The following is a 20,264-nucleotide window of genomic DNA, read 5'->3' on the forward strand; positions in this document are numbered from 1 at the left end:
GGGAGGCTCGCGGCCCCCTCCCTCGCACATTACGTGCTGCTCTGCTGCTGCACCCCCTGGACCCGCTAGCTGGCCGCGCTGTGGGCGCTTTAACCCTTTCCTGACTTGCGCGCCCCCAAGTTTGCAGCTGGAGTTTGCGGATAGACGGACTGGCCGAAGGCGTCTCTGCAGGGATTACAGACCGAAGAGGACTCCGCTGGACATTTTGTAAAAGAAAAACAAAAACAAAAACCTTTTTTTTTTTGCTTGAGGACTTTCAGCCAAAATTTTTCAAACTTCAAGAAGAGGATTCTGTTAGCCATGGCCGAGCCGCTCTTGTCAGAATGTCAGCACCAGCCTCAAACTAGCAACTGTTCAGGTGCTGCCGTCCACGACGAGCGGGACCCCGAGCGCCCCCCGGGCGCGGAGGAGCGGGCGCCCGACGAGGACAGTAGGTGGCAATCGAGAGCGTTCCCCCAGGCGGGGGGCCGTCCGGGGCCGGAGGGGGAGGGGGTCCCGGAGCCCCAGGAGCCCCAGGCGTCTCCCCTGCAGACCCGGGCCTGCGCGGGGCCGGAGGCGGGCGAGAAGGGCCAGAACGGGGACAGCGCGTCCACGGGTGGCGCCCCCTCGCCGGTGGCGGCAGCTGATCCGAGGCCCGAGGCCGAGCCGCCCGCACAGCCGTGCCAGGACTCCGACGCCAACAAGTTGGGGGCTGCTGCCGCCGGGAACGAGGAGGCGTGGGGACAGCAGCTGAGACAGCTGGGCAAGAAGAAACACAGGAGACGCCCCTCCAAGAAGAAGCGGCACTGGAAGCCGTACTACAAGCTGACCTGGGAGGAGAAGAAAAAGTTCGACGAGAAGCAGAGCCTGCGCGCCTCCCGGATTCGAGCCGAGATGTTCGCCAAGGGCCAGCCGGTCGCCCCCTACAACACCACGCAGTTCCTCATGGACGACCACGACCAGGAGGAGCCCGATCTGAAAACCGGCCTCTACCCCAGGCGGACCGCCGCCAAATCCGACGACACCAGCGAGGAGGACTTCATGGAAGAAGCGGGCGAGGAGGACGGGGGCAGCGACGGGATGGGCGGAGACGGCAGCGAGTTCTTGCAGCGGGACTTCTCGGAGACGTACGAGCGCTACCACGCGGAGAGCCTGCAGAACATGAGCAAGCAGGAGCTCATCAGGGAGTACCTGGAGCTGGAGAAGTGCCTCTCGCGCATGGAGGACGAGAACAACCGGCTGCGGCTGGAGAGCAAGCGGCTGGGCTGCGACGACGCGCGCGTGCGGGAGCTGGAGCTGGAGCTGGACCGGCTGCGCGCCGAGAACCTCCGGCTGCTGGCGGAGAACGAACTGCACCGGCAGCAGGAGCGGGCGCCGCTGTCCAAGTTCGGAGATTAGACCGAAACTTTTGGGGGGCGGGGGCACAGGGGACTTTTTACAGTGATGGAATGTAACATTATATACATGTGTATATAAGACAGTGGACCTTTTATGACACAAAATCAGAAGAAAACATCCCCCCAGCTTTGGTTGGTTTGGTAAATTGAGCTATGATGTAGTTTGCGTGCTTTCTCCTGTTCTTTAATTATGTGAAATTGAAGGGATGCTTGTTTGCCTTTTTAGAAGTTTTTTTTTTTTTAATGTGTAAGTAATTTGACCAAGTTAAAATGCTTTTTTCTGTTTAAAATCTTCAAACAGAGCTATAGGGTGGCTAAATCTGAGAACCATTAAATTCATTCTAGTTAAAATAAATTTAATATTTGTAAATGTAACAGCTTCAGTGTGATTTCTAGACCTATTTCAAAATAGTACTGATTTGATGTGATTGCATTGGGGGGGATAGATTGTTAAATTTATCAGTTTGCAAAAAAATCTTTAATGAGAGGATTTTTAATTTGCTAATTTTTTCCTTGAATGGGTTTTAATGTGCTACAATACACAGTTCAGGCAAAAGATAAAGACTTAATTATCTTCAGTACTTAAGTATGCTTGCTTTCTAGCGCCTTGGTTTTTCTTGATGGTGGAGAAAAAAAAAAAAACAGTATTAGGTGTTTGGGGAGTAGAAAGTAGCTACAACCAGAAGCTTAAAATTTAACTTCTATTTGGCAGCTTGTTAGGTTAGACAACTGAAGGTCCTGCAAATCGGTTTTTCAGTAACTCCCCTCCCCAATAAGGCTAGGAGTTCCTGGATGCTCTTGGTAAAACTTAGTGTAAACAACAGCTAAATAAACAAGGTGTTTAGAAGTAAGGGATGTGGCTGTTTGGGGCATTCTAAGGACTTATCCTAATTGTCCAATACTTAGGTATCCATAACACCCCTTCTGCCTGCCCCGTCCCCCCCCCCAAAAGGAATAGGAGCTGTCTATCCATGAGCATCAAACTAAAATTAGAAATGTCCCCTCACTGTAAATCCAATGTAAAGTTCCTGGCTAAGGAGCTAAAATTAAGTCCTCAGAGGGCAAGGCGGAACTCCTGCACATTCCCTAACAGCCCTATTCTGTTTCCTAAACTGCGCTGCCTGCTGCTTAGGTTCTTGGGTAGTTCTGCTCCTGAAAATGCAGGGAGGCCCTGGGAATTCATATCTGTTCGAAATCAAAACAGTAGGAAATTATAAATAAGATTTTCCCTCCTGTTACCATGGTTAACCCAGCCCATCTTCACCACAGTTTCCCCTAGGGCAATGATACTGCTAAGTCACTGGCATGGGGGTTAACTTGGAGCCTTAGAAACCATGGAGGGCCTTAGGTACCACGAACCCCTTGAAATTATATGTAGACTTGTGTTATATGTATACATTTTTCTGGAGAGAGGATGCAGGAGAATCATAAGATTGTCAAACTTCTTGAAGGTTAAGAACTGCAGGGAAAGGGTAAAAAAAACCTCCCCCATTTGGAAGCTGGCTTTTGCAGCTAAATGGAAATAGTGGAGGAGGTGGGAACTTCCGAGTGAAATGCACCTTATGATGTGTAAGATGCATATACAAATCAATGAATCAAGGGAAATGATGCCAGTCAAGCCTGACTCAGGGCCTTCAAAGCTGGAGGGGATGGTCCTGCTCAGACACATGGTCCACTGGAGATGATGTTTAATCGGTTTTTCCTTTGACCTAAAAAATTACATTAAAGGTCTATTTTGAAATAGTTTTTTTTTCGTGTTTTAATTTTCCTTCTGCTATGACATCATGCAGCAGCCCCAGGAACACTGCTGCTTGATGGAAAGGCAGCAACACTGCCCTCTGGCTTCACAGTGCAGAGCAGGAAGCCTCGGTCCAATGGCACCACAGGATGCAGTGATATATTCTGACATTAGAACTCTTCTTAATATGATGGATTTAACTATCGATCTTGTTTTCCCTACTATTTGTCTTGGAAAGACCCTACGAAAGCATTTATCATGAGGGAAAAAAGTATGTCTTATTCTTCGGATACATATTCGATCGTCTTTAAAAACACAAATAGTTTTTAATCCTAAGCATGGACTGAAGTATGCATGTTTGAATTGATTTTAAAGGCACTGACATATTACTATATTGGTTGCATTTATATTCTTAGAATCATTAGGTTTGTGTGAAAGTTCAGTTTTCTATGGACACTTTCTATGTTGAAACAATTAGTATATTGGTCTCAGGACAGAGAGAAAGACTCCGGATTACCTCTAGTAACAGGAAGCTGTGATGACAAATGATCACCAGCCTACTCTAGTCCTTCCCTGAAGTTCTCTGGCAAACATTTTTAACTCAGCTGCATTTACAAATTGACAGTTTCAGCTCATCTCCTTTCTCATACAGGGGCCTGTGTGCCCAATCAGGGTAAACCATTTCTCAAACTTTTGAGACAGCTAGCTAGACAACTTAATCCTTTCAGTAAGAAAAATGTGGGTTAGCCTGTCACAAAAAGCAGCCCTCAGAGGGTAGGGTCCTTTGGATTTCATTTTGCAGGGGAAAGCCAGGGATTCCTGGTCCGTTTAGTTCTAAACAATAGACTAGGTTATCTCTAACGAGATGAAACAATACAAATTAGAGAAGACTAAGAGCAAAAAACCAGGGCCCTAGTTACACCTTGAACGGACACTCGCAGTGCAACCCCGGACACATGGAAACTCTCTAAGCTTCATTCTGCATCAGCACAGTGGGGTCATGTGCACTTTACATAACAACTTGCTGTAGGGATTAAACAAGGTAGCATGAAATTAAGTTACACAAAAGCAAGGTAGGATTGGTATTACGAACAGGGCAGTTGCCGATTTGATCAGTATTTTAATTTTCACTTCAGAATAAAATAAAGATCCTTTGCCTGGGGAAATGTAAATAAATGTACTTTATCCAAGTAACTTCAAAAATTAGAGAAATCAGAGGGAATCCACAGAAAAGAAAAACAGTATCCACCACCGCATAATCAACTTTCAGGAGAATAAGGGCTGGCTATATTTAGTCAAATACTAGGTAATGCACCACAGATGTTCCCCTGGCCACTCACAACCCAACAGCTGGCAACAAATATTCACAATAGTGTGATGGAAAAGTTGGTACGGTTAAGTAGTAACTTGTACCAACTATACTTGGGTTTGTGGGGATTTAAGTTATTTTTCACAATTGACAAGATCATTGAAGCAAAATTCTACTTTATTATTTTTCTCATCTAAAGTGCAAATGGTTGATGCTAGAAATGAATAGCAATAGTGATCTGTAGAAAAGAAAATTCAGGCCCTGAACATAGTGGGATAAAAAAAATACAATCTAGGGGACGACGATTCAATCTATGGCCAAATTTTGCGTTTTCTTTGAGTAATGGAAAGGTTACAAACGCATTCTATTTCTGTTGGAAAGAAAACAAAGGCTGGGAGGCCTCCCTGGTGGCACAAGGGGTTAAGTATCAGCACTATGAAGCAATCTGCAGTCACTGCAGCAAGGGAACCCACATGGCACGGCAGACTTCTGTCTTGTCTGCTGCTCCCTTCAGCAGTGTATATGTATTTTTTTAAAGATTTATTTATTTATGCATACAAGAACTGGGGGTATAGGCCAGCGGTGTGGTGGGGTGAGAGGATTCACCAGAGACAGAGTGGGGAACAGAACAGGTGGATGCACTGAAATACACTGCTGAGGGGAGCAGCGGGTGAGACAGGAGAGGTCTGCTGTGCCATATGGGTCAAATCTCTGGCCGGGGATCCTCATGCTGCAGTGGCTGCTGGTAGCTTCATAGGCTGCATCTCAACCTCTTGCGTCACCAGGGAGGCCCAGCAGATTCATTTAATCTGACTGTTCTGCTCCCCACTCTGTCTCTGGTGAATCCTCTCACCACCACCCCTGGCCTGCACCGCAGCTCTTGTATGCATAAATAAATCTTGAAAAAAAAAGTCTGGGTTTAAAATGATCACTCATTTAGCACTCAATTCCTCCTGAATAAACTTTTTCCTGGGTTTTCTCAGAGATGGTTCAATGATGACAAACGACGTAACATGGGCAACAGCAGGAATCCCAATAGTTTGTCAATAATCCTCTACACACCAACAAAATTCAAATGGTTGAGTTACTACAGGAAACTGTTGGTAAATCTGTTGAAACAGCTGGTGTGATCTTTCAATACAATACCAAGAGCAGTTGTATTTGACTTTTTTTTTTCTTAAAGATTTATTTATTTATGCATACAAGAACTGGGGTACAGGCCAGAGGTGTGGGGGTGAGAGGATTCACCAGAGACAGAGTGAGCAGAAGAGGCAGACTGACTGAAATATACTGCTGAGGGGAGCAGTGAGCGACACAGGAGAGGTCTGCTGCGCCATGTGCCTAGCTACCTGGCTGGGGATTGAACTCGTGCTGCAGTGCCTGCAGGTAGCTTCACAGGTTGCCACCAGGGAGGCTCCCTGTATTTGACTTTAAGAGCAAAAATTTTAAAGGGAATTGTATCACATTAAGTCATATTCTACTGGATATACCCACTGACTTTTGTGAGAAGTATTCAAAATCCTGGGTCTGTGATGAGTCAAAATAATATTCCTGAAGGAAAATGTGGGTGCCTTAGTGCTCCATACACAAAAATTTGAGATAATGACAGCGTCACTGCTTTTGTAGGCTACTCAGTAGAACTTGTTCTCCCCTCCAGGGGGTCACAGAAGGAGACCGATCTCTGAAGCCTGCCTTCAATGAACGCCAGTACAACTTTGAGGCAAGGGTAAAAGTCCCTTGCCTGGAGGATGGAAGGGAATGCCTAAGAGGTTAATTCTAGTTTCCTCTCTAGTTATTACTAAAAGTATACTTCGTAAAACAGCAAAAAAGAAAAAAATGATAAAGAGTGATGGGGAGAGTTAAACACATACTAAAAACTTGACTAACTATGGAGATCCTTTCAGAAGCACCTTCATCTTCAAGAGGACTGCAGCGAAGCAAGCACTCCTATCTGTCAGTGAACCCTGCTCACACACAGCCAGCAGTCCCCAGGAGCAGGCCATCAGGCAGATGGAAATGTCCAGGAATTCATGCTTACAACTGCTCCGTACCAAGAAACTGACCCTGGCTCAGCCGCTTCGGTAAGGTAGGCCTCCCAACTGCCCCAAATAACCTTTGAAGCGTACGTTCTAAAGTTCCCCAATAATGAAGTTATAAACATTTACAGAACTAAGGCAGAGCAGTTAGTCCTCAAGGTATTTATGAGGGAAGCAGCACAAATACTATTTTCAAGTTAGGAAACTGAGGCACCTATGTGCGTTTGTAGAATTTGTCATAAACCACAAAGCAACCCAATGGAAAGGGGGGAGCTGAAGAGGAAGTTGAAGGTCTGGTTGAACAGTAGATGAACAATACCCTGAGCAACAAAATGACCAGTCTGGCCACATTTTCAGGATTTGGCCTCTAGCCAAGCCAATCAAGTCACTGGAAGCACAAAAAGAAGTAGCACTTGGAGTTCCTAACTTCCAGTCCTGGTTTGGCTCAGTAGATAACCAAGAGACCATTAATAAACTGATTTCATTCCCAACTTTTGCTACCAAGGAATGGAAAAGGTATGGGTCAACCTTCAAGATGATAAACTTCCATTTTTATAAATTAGCAAATGTCTATACCTGTATTCGAATTTCTGTGGAGCTCAGTATTCTCTACTTAGTAGCACCCAAAGGTTTAACTAGATGACTTCACAATAGAGGATAAATCATGGAACCTCCTCCATGAACTTCTTGGCAGAATCACAAAGATAATCTTTAAAGCCCCTTTTAGCTTCCTTTAAAAAAAAACAAAAAACATTTATTTATTTATACAAGCACTGGGGTACAGGCCACAGGTGTGGGCGGTGAGAGAAGTCACCAGAGACAGAATAGGTGGATTGACTGAAACACACTGCGAGAGCAGCGGGCAAGACAGGAGAGGTCTGCTGTGCCATGTGGGAATCTCCCTGGCTGGCCAGGAATTGAACCTGCGCTGCAGAGCCTGTGGATAGCTTCACAGTGCTGTGCTCAGCCCGCTGTGCCACCGGGAAGGCCCCCCCTCTTTCGGCTTCTATGATTGTTACCTCCTACCAAGTTAATGTCAGCTTTTCCTAACTTGCATCTGTTGATGCGAAGAACAGAAAAATGGACATGATGTAAACCAAAAGTCAATCTACAGCATGAATAAAGGAAACTGATGCTTCATGTAGAGTGGTTCAAATTTTAAATTAAACACAAGTCATTGGTGATCACATTTTTACAATCCAGTAGACTCTCTGAGAACATTTGAGGGGGGAAAGCAGGGAGAATAAAGCTACGGAATGCCATTCCTACAACTTAAATAAGTTTATTAATATTAGGAGCAAGAAGGGGCCTCCCTGGTGGCGCAAGGGGTTAAGCACCACACTATGAAGCAATCCACAGCATTGGCAGCACGAGTTCGATCCCTGGCCAGCCAGGGAGAAACCCACATGGTGAGGCAGACCTCTCCTGTCTCGCCCAAGGCTCCCCTCAGCAGTGTATTTTCAGTTAATCCGCCTATTCTGTTCCCCGCTCTGTCTGGGTGGATCCTCACACAGGGGGGCCCCCCCATCTCTGGCCTGTATCCCAGCTCTTGTACGCATAAATAAACAAATCTTTAAAAATATATATATATATATTAGGAGCAAGAATTCAGTTCTGCAGAATCTTTTAAAGTTCTTGCTATTAAGGCTAAAGGCTTAGGAATGATTTAACTATTCTAATTGGCAGTTGAGATTCATCACAAGGTGCCCTCAAAGAAGACACTCTTCTATTTTAGAATCTACCTAGACATAATTTTACCTGACATTTTAGCAGCAATTATTAAGATATCCATGAGCTATAAAGCTCTTTGAATTTAGATCTTCAGCAGTGGGTAACAAGATGGTTTAATCAACAATACAAGGAAAGAACTTCACATCAAGTTTCAATCTTTTAAGAAGCTGCTGCAGCTGTTAATACAATGTTGAGTGTTTATTTATTTTTTTTAAAACACCTTTCCCCCACCACCAAATGCCCCATATATAAAGTAGCTCAAAGCCACAAGTTCTAGTTTGGTAGCAGAAGTGACTTTCAATTACTTGGAATTTCAAAATAGAGGTTCTCTAGTAAGAATGCACTGGTGACAAAATACTCCGTTTTTGTTTTTTTGATTCATGGGAGAAAAGCTCTTTAAACTGGAAGGAATCTGTAGTCTTACAACGATTACACTGGAATTAGTTTGTTTTTCCTCTAGGAGGGCAGCCATTTCTCCAAAAGTTTTGGTAAGAGTATGGCTCAGATTTCAAAATGCAAACAGATGTTTCTGAAGCATCCCAAACGGGGTATTCTACTTTTATTCTCAGGGCCGTGGCGACTTTTTAGTGATTTGGTGCCCCAACCCTGTTAATGGACAGAACCCCTCTCTCTGGTGAACAGCTCTTTTGGCGAGGTCAGGTCGTTCTGAGAAATCAGGGCTGAAAAGAGCAATCTTGAGGGCAAGAGCGCTCAGATTTCCAAGCACTGGGCTCGGGAAGGTCTCCTCCTGCCCCACCTAGCTGGTCCCAGGGGGGCTTAACGGTTGCTAAGGTAGGAAGAGACTGTTCCTTTTCGCAGCCCGGGTCGCCGATGGCTTTGGTGTCGCGGGGAGAAGGGGGGTCTCTCCGCCTTCGGAGCCGCCAGCTGCCTGCCACGCCAGAGGGACGCGCGGCCAGAGAGCCGCGACCTGCGACCTCCACCCCCCCCCCCCCCGCGCGGCGCCATTTGGGATCTGGCGTCGCCCCCACCTCGCCTGCTGAAGTAGGGGTCCCACCACGCTGGGCCTCGCCGCCATACCCAGGGCGAATGGGGGTGGGGAAGAACTTGGCGGAGCGGGCCCTCAGGATTTGCGTCCCCAGTGCAAGGACGGCAGAGGGAAGTCGTTTCACCCGTTCTCTTCCCCAACTGGGGGGGGTCTCAGAAAACACGCGGTATCACCGGAGGACCCCACCCTCTGTCAAAGGCGAGGCTGCGGGGCTGCCAGGACGGTTTGAGGACCGGGCCCGGCCGGGGAGACGCCAACCTTCGCCCGCCCAGTCCCCGGTCCCACTCCCCGCCGTCTCCCGGCGCCGCCACTTCAGGCAGCCCACTTGGCCCGGCCTCTCCCCACGCCCGGACCACCCCCCATGGGGTGCTCTCACTGCGCAGCGAGTCCCTCCGCTGCCTCCTCCCAGCCCAAAATGGCGGCGGCGGCCACCGATCTTCTTGTCGCCTTCCTCTAAGGCCGAGGATCCCTCCGCGCCCAGGCCCCGCCCCCCAACCGGATCTATTTTGTGCCCTGTGAAGATTAACGCCATCAATGAACTCTTTTAATTGAGCTCGTGGAGGCGGGGCCTATTGTGCTTCCGCACAGCTAATCATTGACGAAAGTGGGAATATTGGCAGACAAGTTGACCAATCCAAGAATGCCTCGGTGAACGCGGGACGCAAGGGTGGACGGGTTTTGGAGTTCCCGGGTCGCCGTTGACGTGACAGGATCTTGGGCCTCCTTTTCAGGCTAGAAGAACTACAACCCCCAACAGGCACCGCGCTGCCAGGCTGTCCCCTCCCCCCAACCTTAGTGCCTGAGCGACTTGACCAGAGCTGCTGCAACTGCAGCAAGAGGTAGGGCTGAGGCGTTGGGAATTGCAGACAGGCGATCGCTCAGAAAGACACACAGATCTAGTCGTGTGCATAGCCCTTGACAGCAAATAGGTCAGTTCCGCTTTTGCAAAACCTCCTTCCTAGACCATATCCCCTCATCTAAGGAATCCATCCTTATCCCAGTTGGGTTTCCCTCACAGCTGCATGTAGTGTGAAGACTTCTCCCTTCCTCTTTCCTCAGGTTTCCCGTCCTGAGAGGAAGGAGGGAGGCAAGCCAGGTCCTGTAGATGAAAAAGCCATGGTCGTGTTTCTTGAGGCATTGTCCTCTGGAGCCCAGCCTGAGGGTGGGGGCTGTTGTCAAGGCTGGAGCTTCTGGAGGCAGTGGGAAAGGACCACTCCTAAGCTTGCTACATATTTTCTTGCGGGAGTCACCGACCACTCCCTGGTCTCCAGGTCTTTTCTGTATGTTGGTCTCCCCAGGCAGTCTCCTTTCTTCCTTTGGTTGGTGGGTGAACAAAGCGTTGGCCTAGCTTCTTAGCTGCCAGGCTGGGTCTCAGTGACTTTCAGAACACTATAGGATATAACCGCTGGCCTGGGGCCTGAGGAACAGGACTGGGAAGATGATCCCTTAATCCCCTTTTGGCCCCTTGCTGGCTGGAGGTGTGAAAATCAGAGAGTGTGGAGGCAACCTTCTGGGCTTTCATTTGAAAATGAGGGTGTGCAGGTCTGGTGCTACAAAATGGCTGCCAAAAAAAAAAAAAAAAATTCTGGGCAGTCAGAGCCTGCCTGAGAATTCCCCTTCAGGACTTAGGTTTCTGTTGTTATTTCAAGCAGGTGTCACTAGTAAAAGGCATCTGCTGAAAGATTTGGAACAGAAGAAGGTGGCCACTCCGAACTTGACCAACTGTAATACAGAGTCACCCGCAGCCCTGGAGGAGGCCAAGGTAAGCCCCATTCTCCCAACCACCTGAGTGCCCTGAACACAGATCCTGCCAATTGGGATCCTTACCTGTCTCAGATGTGTTGGTAGATTTGGAAAACCAGTATTTTAAACCAGTTCCTACTATGTACCTGGCAATGTGCCAGATGCTGAATCTGTGCTAAATCTCACGAGTTAGTCCCTCAAGGTAGGGATTATTATTTCCATTTCAAAGACACCAAGGCTTTGAAAGTTGAAGTACCTTTTCTAGAATCATGCAGCTGGCAAATAACAGGCCCAGATTTAAAGGTAGGGTCTTCTGACAACAGAACCCTGTCTTGAAGAACTTGGTTGAATATTTGCCCTTTGTTCAGGCTGAGAACCAAGTCCGAAGCTGGGAGAAGAGTTTGAGCAATTGGTTCAAAATTTGGAATAGGGGCAGGGAGTAGTATATTACCCAGAAGGGAGGGGAGAGACGGATTGTAGCAGGTGCTCAGAGAATGTGACTTTCTGATCTGCAACAAGACCCAAACCCTACCAGGCTGCCCATTCTTCTCTAGTCTATAACTCCCCAGAGGTAAGAAGGAACTCAGATTGTCTACTCATCTTACCTAGCCACTTCAAGTGCTTCCTGGATTTATTATGTTTGGAGTTCATGGCATTTTAGGACTAGAAGGTTCAGAGAGTGCAAATGACTCACCCAGCTCACACAGCTTATCTGCAGTAGTAATAACGGTGGTGGTGAGGGACAAGCCTTCAGGAGGAGACATGTTGGTGAGGGACAAGCCTTCAGGGACTAAGGGATAGGTTTGGCCTGGTCATGGGGAAAGAGCATTAGGGGACACTTGCTGAGAGCTGCGAGCAGGTGAATGATTGATTGTGTACACACAAACAAACAACCTTGCCAGGGGTCTTTGCCTCTTCTAGGTGGGGCAGAAGCTCTGTCTCAGTTCCCCCAAGCCACTGCTAGAGACAAGCCTGTCATTTTTTATTAAGAATTATTTATTTATGCATACAAGAACTGGGGTAGAGGCCAGAGGTGCGGGAGTGAGAGGATTCACCAGAGACAAAGCGAGGAACAGAACAGGCAGACTGACTGAAATACACTGCTGAGGGGAGCAGTGGGTGAGACAGGAGAAGTCTGCTGCACCATGTTGGTCAGCTCCCTGGCTGAGGATCGAACTTATGCTGCGGTGGTTGTAGATAGCTTCATAGTGCTGAGACTTAACCTCATGCACCATCGGGGAGGCCCCCAAACCTGTCATTCTTAATTAATGATCAAGTGTGGTAACAATACAACTGTCTCTCTCTCTCTCTTCCTCTCTCTCTCTCTCTCTCTCTCTCTCTCTCTCTCTCTCTGTCTCCAACACACCCCCCTCCCAAATATGAAGAGGACACAGAGTCTCCAAAACACACATAACACACTCCAGCTGGCACAGGGCTGCATACAACCCCTGACACACACTCCATGCATGTGTAGACCGGGCTCAGATGGCTCTGAATCATGTTGTACATTATAAAACAACCTATCAATGGGAGTGGTTATAATTAGAATTCCCCCAAACCACAAACTTAGAGCAACTCATTCATCATCCCCACACTCAGTACCCCCACCCTCCCCACAACAGAGATAAACAGATGTCCCAAACACACACTCTTTTGACAGAATCCTTTCCACCTCTTAGATGAGTTCTAGAATTCTCCTGACTACAGACTGGAAGCTGACCTTTCCTCTCCCTAATTAGGACCTCCTTCCTCATTAGGGAGAATTAGCAAATTATCACTCATGTAGAAGAATGATACCAGCTTCTGCCTGGACTCTGCTTTACCTTGGAATGACAGATAGGATGGTCTCTGTTCCATTATTTTTTGGATCTTCCTCTGTCTTGGGCTTTATGTTGTTCAACACGTATTTACTGACCACTTACCCTGGCCCGTGAACAGGGGCACATGGCGAACTGAACAGACCTGGCACATTCTCCCAGGAGGAAGACAGACGGTAAATGATAATGTGCTAAATGCTGCCCAGGACATTAAGTGTGTCATGAGATAGGGAGCCACTGGGAAGGGGAGACGGCCGGGAGGGAGGGTGACTTTAGATAGGGTGGTCAGGGAAGGCCTCTGAAGAGGTAACATTGGAACAAGGATGAAAAAAAGAGTCAGCTGTGGAAATAGCTGGAAGTGGGATGGGCTGTATAATTTGTGAGGCTCCGCGCAAAGGGCTCTTTGTGAAAGGTTACAAAGAAGTTCATGAATGATGGGAGCTGTGAGGCCTTTCTGAAGATGGGGTGTGTGTGACTGCACAGGTTGCTTGCCCATGAAACCAACTCTGGCTGAGAGGCAGGCTTTCTAGGAAGTGGGAAGAGCTGGTGCTTTTTGGGCTTCTGATCAAGCAGATGTATCAGGAGCCACGTTCCTCCGGGTTTCCCCTTCTACTTTACTCATTCAGTCTGCGGGGCCCACTCAGTGATGGGTACTGTTCTAGGCTTTGAAATGACAGTGCAGTACACAGGCGGGATTCTGTTGCTTGGGGGGGCGGGGGGTGAGGGACAGACAGTAGGCAGTAAATGGCTGCAGGAGGGCGGGAGGCTAGAGCCTGACCAGGTTAGTGGGTGTGGGAAGGTTGGTTTCAGGCTGGGTGGACAGGGAAGGATTCCACCACCAGGGACAGGCTTTCTGTGATCCATTCTCCCCTGCCCTCTCTCTTTAGACCCCTGGTGCTCCTGGGAGCCTCGAAACACCCCCTGAGCCTCATGAGCCTGGTAGTTCCCTACCCCTGACACCCAGGATGGAAAGTCAAAGTCACTCAGAGGAGGAAGATCCTGCTGGGGCTGGTGGTGCCCCGGGCCGGGACAGCAGGGGTCCCAGAACCCAGAGCTCAGAGGGCTGCTCAGTGGAGGCCGTGCTGGGTCGGAAGAAGCATCGCCGGCGGCCCTCCAAGCGCAAGCGGCACTGGCGGCCCTATCTGGAGCTGAGCTGGGCCGAGAAGCAACAGCGCGACGAGAGGCAGAGCCAGCGGGCCTCCAGGGTCCGCGAGGAGATGTTCGCCAAAGGCCAGCCGGTGGCACCCTACAACACCACCCAGTTCCTGATGAATGACCGAGACCCAGAGGAGCCCAACCTGGATGTGCCTCAGGGTGCCTCCCACCCAGGCTCCAGTGGGGACAGTGAGGTGGGGGACAGCGACGGGCCTGGCCAAGCCCACGGTGAGTTCCAGCAGAGGGATTTCTCTGAGGCCTACGAGCGCTACCACACCGAGAGCCTGCAGGGCCGCAGCAAGCAGGAGCTGGTGCAAGACTACCTGGATCTGGAGAGACGGCTGTTCCAGGCTGAGGAGGAGACGCGGAGGCTGCAGCAGCTGCAGGGCTGCGCCAGCCGGCAATCCTGTCGCCAGGTGGAGGAGCTGGCTGCCGAGGTAGAGAGGCTGCGGACAGAGAACCAGCGGCTCCGGCAAGAGAACCAGATGTGGAGCCGAGAGGGCAGCCGCCAGTGTGGGGAGCCGGGCACCTAGGGGACCCCCCAGCCGGGGTGACTCAAGGAGAAGGTTCCATTTCAGACACACTCAGGCCAGCTGGGTCTTAAGGAGGCAGGTGGCAGATGAACATCACTCAGCACCCCCGCACTCCCTGGGAACAGCTAAAATACGTCAGGCTTCCACCTTGTCATATTCCACAGTTGTCATCTTATTTTTCCACAAAGAAATTAAATGTTTTTGGTGAGATCAAATGGGAGTTGATTTCATGGATTGATTTCATGGCGGCTGCTCTGAGAATCAAAGCACATTCACCCCAGAGAGGTCTGGGACTTGGGGCCCTGGGCCCCTCAAGATGGGAGTACAGCAGGCGCCTGCATCAGGGCCCGTATCAAGGTCTCCAGGATGCCAGAGTCCTGCTCCAGGGGTGGTCTGACTGTGCTGAAGATTCTAGAGAAGGGCCTTATAAGGTGGGAAGAATATCACTCAGGAGCTACCAAGTTCAGCTGAAAGGGGCTTACAATGCCAGAGCACTGAGGAGCTGGGAACTTCCCCTGGAAGTCAAAGGACTGGGTCTCTTGGAGAAGACCCAAGTCCAGGGGTTCCTGCAAAGTTTTTTCCCCCAGGTTCCCTGTATCTCCCCTATAGTTTAGAGGGCCAAGCTAGATGAGGCCTTGTGTCCTTTGCCCTTAACAGTCCCCCTGCACTCACATCTCCCGCCCAAGGGCTGGCCAGAAAGTTAGCTGTCACCTCTTGGAAGGGCACCTCAAGGAAGTTTTCTCCTGACAGAAATAAGCCCAAGTGGCAGAGGCAACAACAAATGGGTCCTTGGTAATGCTCGGCTTTCCTAGTGCCCCCTTAGCTTAATTGTATGTGGTTAATTCCCTTTGAAACATGTGAGCCCCTCACTTCTCTGTATCATTGGAGCTGAGGCAACCCGGTTAATGGATAATGCAGATACCACCAACGTGCCAGAGCACTGGGCCCAGAAGGGAGCTTGCAAGGCCCTCACCCAGACCCTGGTCTCTCTTCCATCACCCTCCTGGCAGCCCTGGTGGCTGCTGCAGTTGGGGTGGGGTAGGGGTGTGTTAGTCAACCAAAGAGCCTGCGTATTGGCTCTTCCTCCATTCCAGGGGAGGGGTGGAGGCCTGGCCGGCCCAACCTAGCCTCTATTCCAGGAAGGCTCATCTTGACAGGCCACGTTGGGCAAGAGAAGGGCTTGGGCCTGGGAGCTGCTGGGATGGAAATGTTGACAAGCCCTATGTGTTGCCAGGATGGCTTTCATTTCTGCCCTGCCACACCCAGGCCTTGTCAGTGCTTTCTAGAAGCCTATAACCAAGCAAGGTGAGATTCTAGGAAGGAATGGGTTTCAAGAGAAAGCAAACTCCAGTTCTTGGACATCTGTCCCTGGCTGAGGGATTTAGTCCCCTTCCCTTGATCTCCAGTAGCTGTCTGGGAGAGCCAGAGGAATGATCGCCCCCACTTTGCAGATGGGCAGCCCAAGGCTCCAAGAGGAAATTGTTTTCCGGATTCCAGGAAAACTGGCCCAAGGCCTGCTGCTTTCCCTGTGGGGTGCTAGCCTGGGACCCAAAGGCCCCTGGGCCAGGGCAGGCTGTCTCACAGCTGCTGCATTCCTCAGCAAGAGGCCCTGAGGGAAAGGGGAGGCCCAGGAAGACAGGAGACTGAGGGTTGTTTACCCTGGAGGCCATCCCATATGTGTGTGTGTGTGTGTGTGTGTGTGTGTGTGTGTGTGTGTGTGTGTAACTAGGAAGGGTGAGAAGATTCCAGAGGAGGGCTGCTGGAGTGGAGGGGGAGGGGTGTGGGTGTGGTATGGAGGGAGAGGTGCTGAGAGGTGTGTCCAGAGGAAGGTGGCTTCAGCTAGCCTGTCCCTGAGTAGGCAAGACCTGCACAGGGGAGGAGACAGGTGAGGAACGCAGCAGCAGCAGCCCTTCTTGGCACTGGAGCTGTGGCACTTGGAGACAGGAAAGCAGCCAGCTGGCCTTCCCCACCCCCAACACACACATACACACACACACACATGCTGCAGGGCTCTTAGCCAGGGTCCACAGAGGAGTGTTAGTTTTCCCAATCCTGGTAGGGGGGACAGGATGGGACAAAAAGAAAACAAAGGAGAAGGGCTGGGCTGAGAAAGTGTCAGCAGGGCCTGAGAGGGATCAGTGAAGAGGAGTCAGTGTCACCCCTCCCCCCACCTGAGTCCTGGACCTGACCACCCCAAAGCCCTGGGTATCTAGGAGCTGGGGTATCCAGGGCTCAGCACCAGAGGGACAACTCAGCTATAAGTAGAGACCAGGCATGGGTTCTTTTTTCTTCCCTCCTTTTAATCTTAGGCTGCCTATTCCTGAGGCCTGGCTTCCCTCTACTCCACAGTGATAGAAGCTCCGACTTATAGACCTCCCCCCCACCCCAGACTTGGACTACTTCCCTCCTCTCCCAGGCTTTCCAGAGCAAATGTTCAGCAGTTTAGGTCCCACATGCACTTCTTGGCCACCTGGACCAGGGGAGGGAGGTCCAGAGAGGCAGATGTTTCACAGGTGTGACGGCTGTGGCTCTGCAACACCTGTGCACACTGGCCTGGGCCCCCACCCCACGTAGAAGATCCTGAGTCCAGTGGATAGAGCCTGCCTGGAATAGAAGGTAGAGCGGTAGGCAGAGGAACGGAGAGGGCAGGAGAAAGATGGCAAGAAGTAGACAAAGGGGACCTGAGGTGAAGTAATTCAGTGTGAAGGAAGAGGGCAGCAAGGTCCCATGGCCCCTGCTGGGTGCAGGGAAGGATGGCACTGGCCCTTTAAGTGGGGGTGCCAGTCAATGCCCTCCCCCAACCAACCTAATTCGTGGGTACACTGAGCATGTGCAGGAGCTGGGCAAGAGGGAGGGGAGGGAAGTGGGGTGATAGATTCCGGAGGGATCGTCTCACCCCATACTTCCTGTTGCTGCCCCCACTCTCCTTCCTGGGTCTGACAAAGGAGTTCATGGTGCTCATCCAGTCCCTTCCCCCCTCCCAGACCCTAGTGGGCACTGCCTTCTGGGGCCTCTGGGGCTTTCCAGGGGTGACATACAGGCCCTGTGAGGTCTGGGGCAGCCTCCCTGCAGCCTGGAGGTGGCAAACACCCCGCCCAGTGCCATCCTCACTTTACTTGTGTGGGCGGTGGGCAAATCTCCCAAGTGCTTAACATGTTCGATTTCATTCCATGGATGTCAGGGTTTTAAAAAGAACCATCTACCTGCAATGATGCTCTGTTTGGAAAATCATAAACAGCTAAAATGATGAGGCCCCTGCCCCCACCCCCAGGAGCTTCCAATCTGAAGTCTGAGAGGAAGCAAACAGCTCCTAGACTCCCTCTCCTGTTCTCTCTTTCTTCCTCTAAAGCACAGTGTCTCCCCCAAACTGCTTTCTCAACCAGCAGCAACCTCCAGGCCACCCTCCCCTGCAGTCTAGGAAGTCTTCCATCTCAACTTCCCTGTTTCAGCGAATTTCACCCCCCATACCTTAGTACCCCCTCGCACTTCCTTGCCTACACTAGATTCTTCCTTTCATTTTACTTACAGGGACCCTCATTTTTTACTTGTTAATTGTTTATTCACCAGGAATAAACAATTCGTGGTGAAAGTGTTCCTTAGCCCAGATATTCAGGTTTTGCTGATCAAGAACACAGGTCTGTGACAAACCTCCGTGGAAGTCGACCCAAGAAATTCTGAGGTTCCAAGATCACTTTGTGCTCTCAAAGATCCCAGCCTTCCTCATTTCCTCAAAATATTTCATGGGACCAGCATTTCTGTAGAAATCTGCAATATCTTCATTCTTGGTTTAGCCCAACAAACATCTAGAAAGCTGCCACCACCACCACCACCCCACCCCACCCCCGGGGTATGAACAATGGGCCAATAATATGAAATCGCAGACACTGGGCCAAGGGCTTCTCATCTGAGGCTTCTACCAAGCCCAGGACGGAAGCTATGACAGGTACCTCAACATGGAGTTCCTTCCTCAGGGTGGAAAGTGCACCCAGGGATCCTCGTTTTAATTAAAGTGAATTTATGTGACATAAAATTAGCCATTTTAAATGAACAACTTGGTGGCATTTACGACACACCTAGTGAGTGCAACTGCCACCTTAGCTCCAAAACTTGTCATCCCAAAAGGAAACCCCAAAACCATTAGACACTTCCTCCCCGATTCCCCCAGACCAGGCAACCTCCGATCTACTTTCTGCCTTCACCGATGTACTTATTCTGGTGGCACAGCCAAGGGGGTAAGATTGGCTACCTCTGGTCTACCTGGGGAAAGCACAGATTACCTGAAGGCCTGTTGTGGAGGGAGCACAGAACCAGCAGTCCTCAGATTTGAACTCTCCTGTACTGCTTCTAACTCAGGGGTCCCTCTCTGCCCTAGTTCAAGGGATGGGGGGCTTCAGGCCTGTATAGGAACCTGGGTCCTCCAGGGCCTATCCCAGACCAGGGGACTTCAGCATGGGCTCCTTTACCTGGTCTGAAAAATATACCTCCCCTTTGATCCTCTTGGCTCCTCCCTGCCAGGGCCAGGCCGTGAAGGTGGCCCCAGGGGACAGTGTGATTAATACTGTGGGGTTTGGGGTCAGACTCAGGAGATGAGGAAACTTCAGCTGAAGGAATTGAGAAACTTGCCCAGGGCCACACGACTCTCCTGCACTGAGTAGCAGCCCAGTACAGCCGGTTCTGTCTGTATTTGATCTCTTGACCACTGTGCTCCCCTGTCTTCAAAGAGATAAAGTGAGTTAAGGAAGGACTTAGGCAAGAACCAGCTGTGTGGGCGGTGCTCCCCAATGGAAGCACCATAAATTTTACTATTTGTGGGGCCTTGCCTAACTGGGAAGTAAATAGATCCATTCCAAAGTAGTTTTTGGGAGTCCCTCTCAGCCCCCCTCACCTCCCCTTATCTCTTGGAGAGGATTTCTTCCTTGCCCTCTCTACTGGCCCCTCTAGAGTGACAGCTTTTTTTTTTCCCCCAGTGTTTGTTTGGTTTTTTTTTTTTTTAGATTTTTTATTTATTTATACAAGAACTGGGATCCAGGTCAGAGGGGCGGGAGAGTGAGAATTCACCAGAGACAGAGCAGGGATCAGAACAGGCAGACGACTGAAGACACTGCTGAGGGGAGCAGCGGGTGAGACAGGAGAGGTCTGCTGCGCCATGTAGGAATCTCCCTGGCCAGTCAAGCTGGGAATCGAACCCACGCTGAACTCCTGCTGCGTCATGTGGGAATCGACCCCGCACTGGAGAGGCTACGGACAGCTTCACAGTGCAGGTGCTCAACCCTCTGTGCCACTGCCACCGGGGAGGCCCTAGAGTGACAGCTTTGTTGGGGAAGGGGGGTGCTGCTGGACTCTGGGTTCTGAGGGCAGGTGGGAGCGAGAATCTAGGCTTTTCTCTTTCCCAGAAGAGGTAGCGCTACTGCTGCCTTCACCTGGGGCTCAGCTCAGCCTTTTCTCCATGGCTGAAGGCCCACATCTGCCCCCCAAACAGAAAAGCCTTTGTGGACCCAGAGAAGGGAGGGGCCTACCCGGTCTTGCCTGGCAGGGGGACAGGACAAGCAGCTGGCTGCCAGTTGGCCACCTCGTCCTGGCTGCCTGTGGGCATGGACATTCCAGAGACCACTTGCCCCAGAGACCCTCACTGGACCCCATCCAAGATGGGGCACCCAGATTAGCCCTCGAGGCACCTGCTGTCTCCTCTTTTGGGACACCAGGATGGGTGTTAGGTCCTTGTGCCAGTGGCTCTGAGAAGACGCTCCTGAGGAGATGCAGACATGAGGAGGACATTGTGAACCACCTGGGCCTAAAGCACGGCCCTCTGTCACAGCCACT

General features: G+C 50.3%; 2 protein-coding genes across 2 annotated transcripts; both read left to right on the top strand.

The window, feature by feature from the left end:
* Positions 1-300: 300 nt before the first annotated feature.
* HEXIM1 (HEXIM P-TEFb complex subunit 1) lies at positions 301-1,419 on the top strand (the record flags this gene model as incomplete). Its single annotated transcript, XM_084238682.1, has 1 exon — positions 301-1,419. One exon carries the CDS (start codon positions 301-303, stop codon positions 1,375-1,377), a length of 1,077 nt encoding a protein of 358 aa, XP_084094808.1. The 3' UTR covers positions 1,378-1,419.
* Positions 1,420-10,312: 8,893 nt separating this feature from the next.
* Positions 10,313-14,444, top strand: HEXIM2 (HEXIM P-TEFb complex subunit 2; the record flags this gene model as incomplete). The annotated part of the gene is made up of 3 exons (XM_084238021.1): positions 10,313-10,358; positions 10,849-10,958; positions 13,644-14,444. 3 exons carry the CDS (start codon positions 10,313-10,315, stop codon positions 14,442-14,444), a joined length of 957 nt encoding a protein of 318 aa, XP_084094147.1.
* Positions 14,445-20,264: the final 5,820 nt, after the last annotated feature.

Source organism: Talpa europaea (assembly GCF_964194135.1).
Source record: "Talpa europaea genome assembly, chromosome: 7".
Classification (NCBI taxonomy): Eukaryota; Metazoa; Chordata; class Mammalia; order Eulipotyphla; family Talpidae; genus Talpa; species Talpa europaea.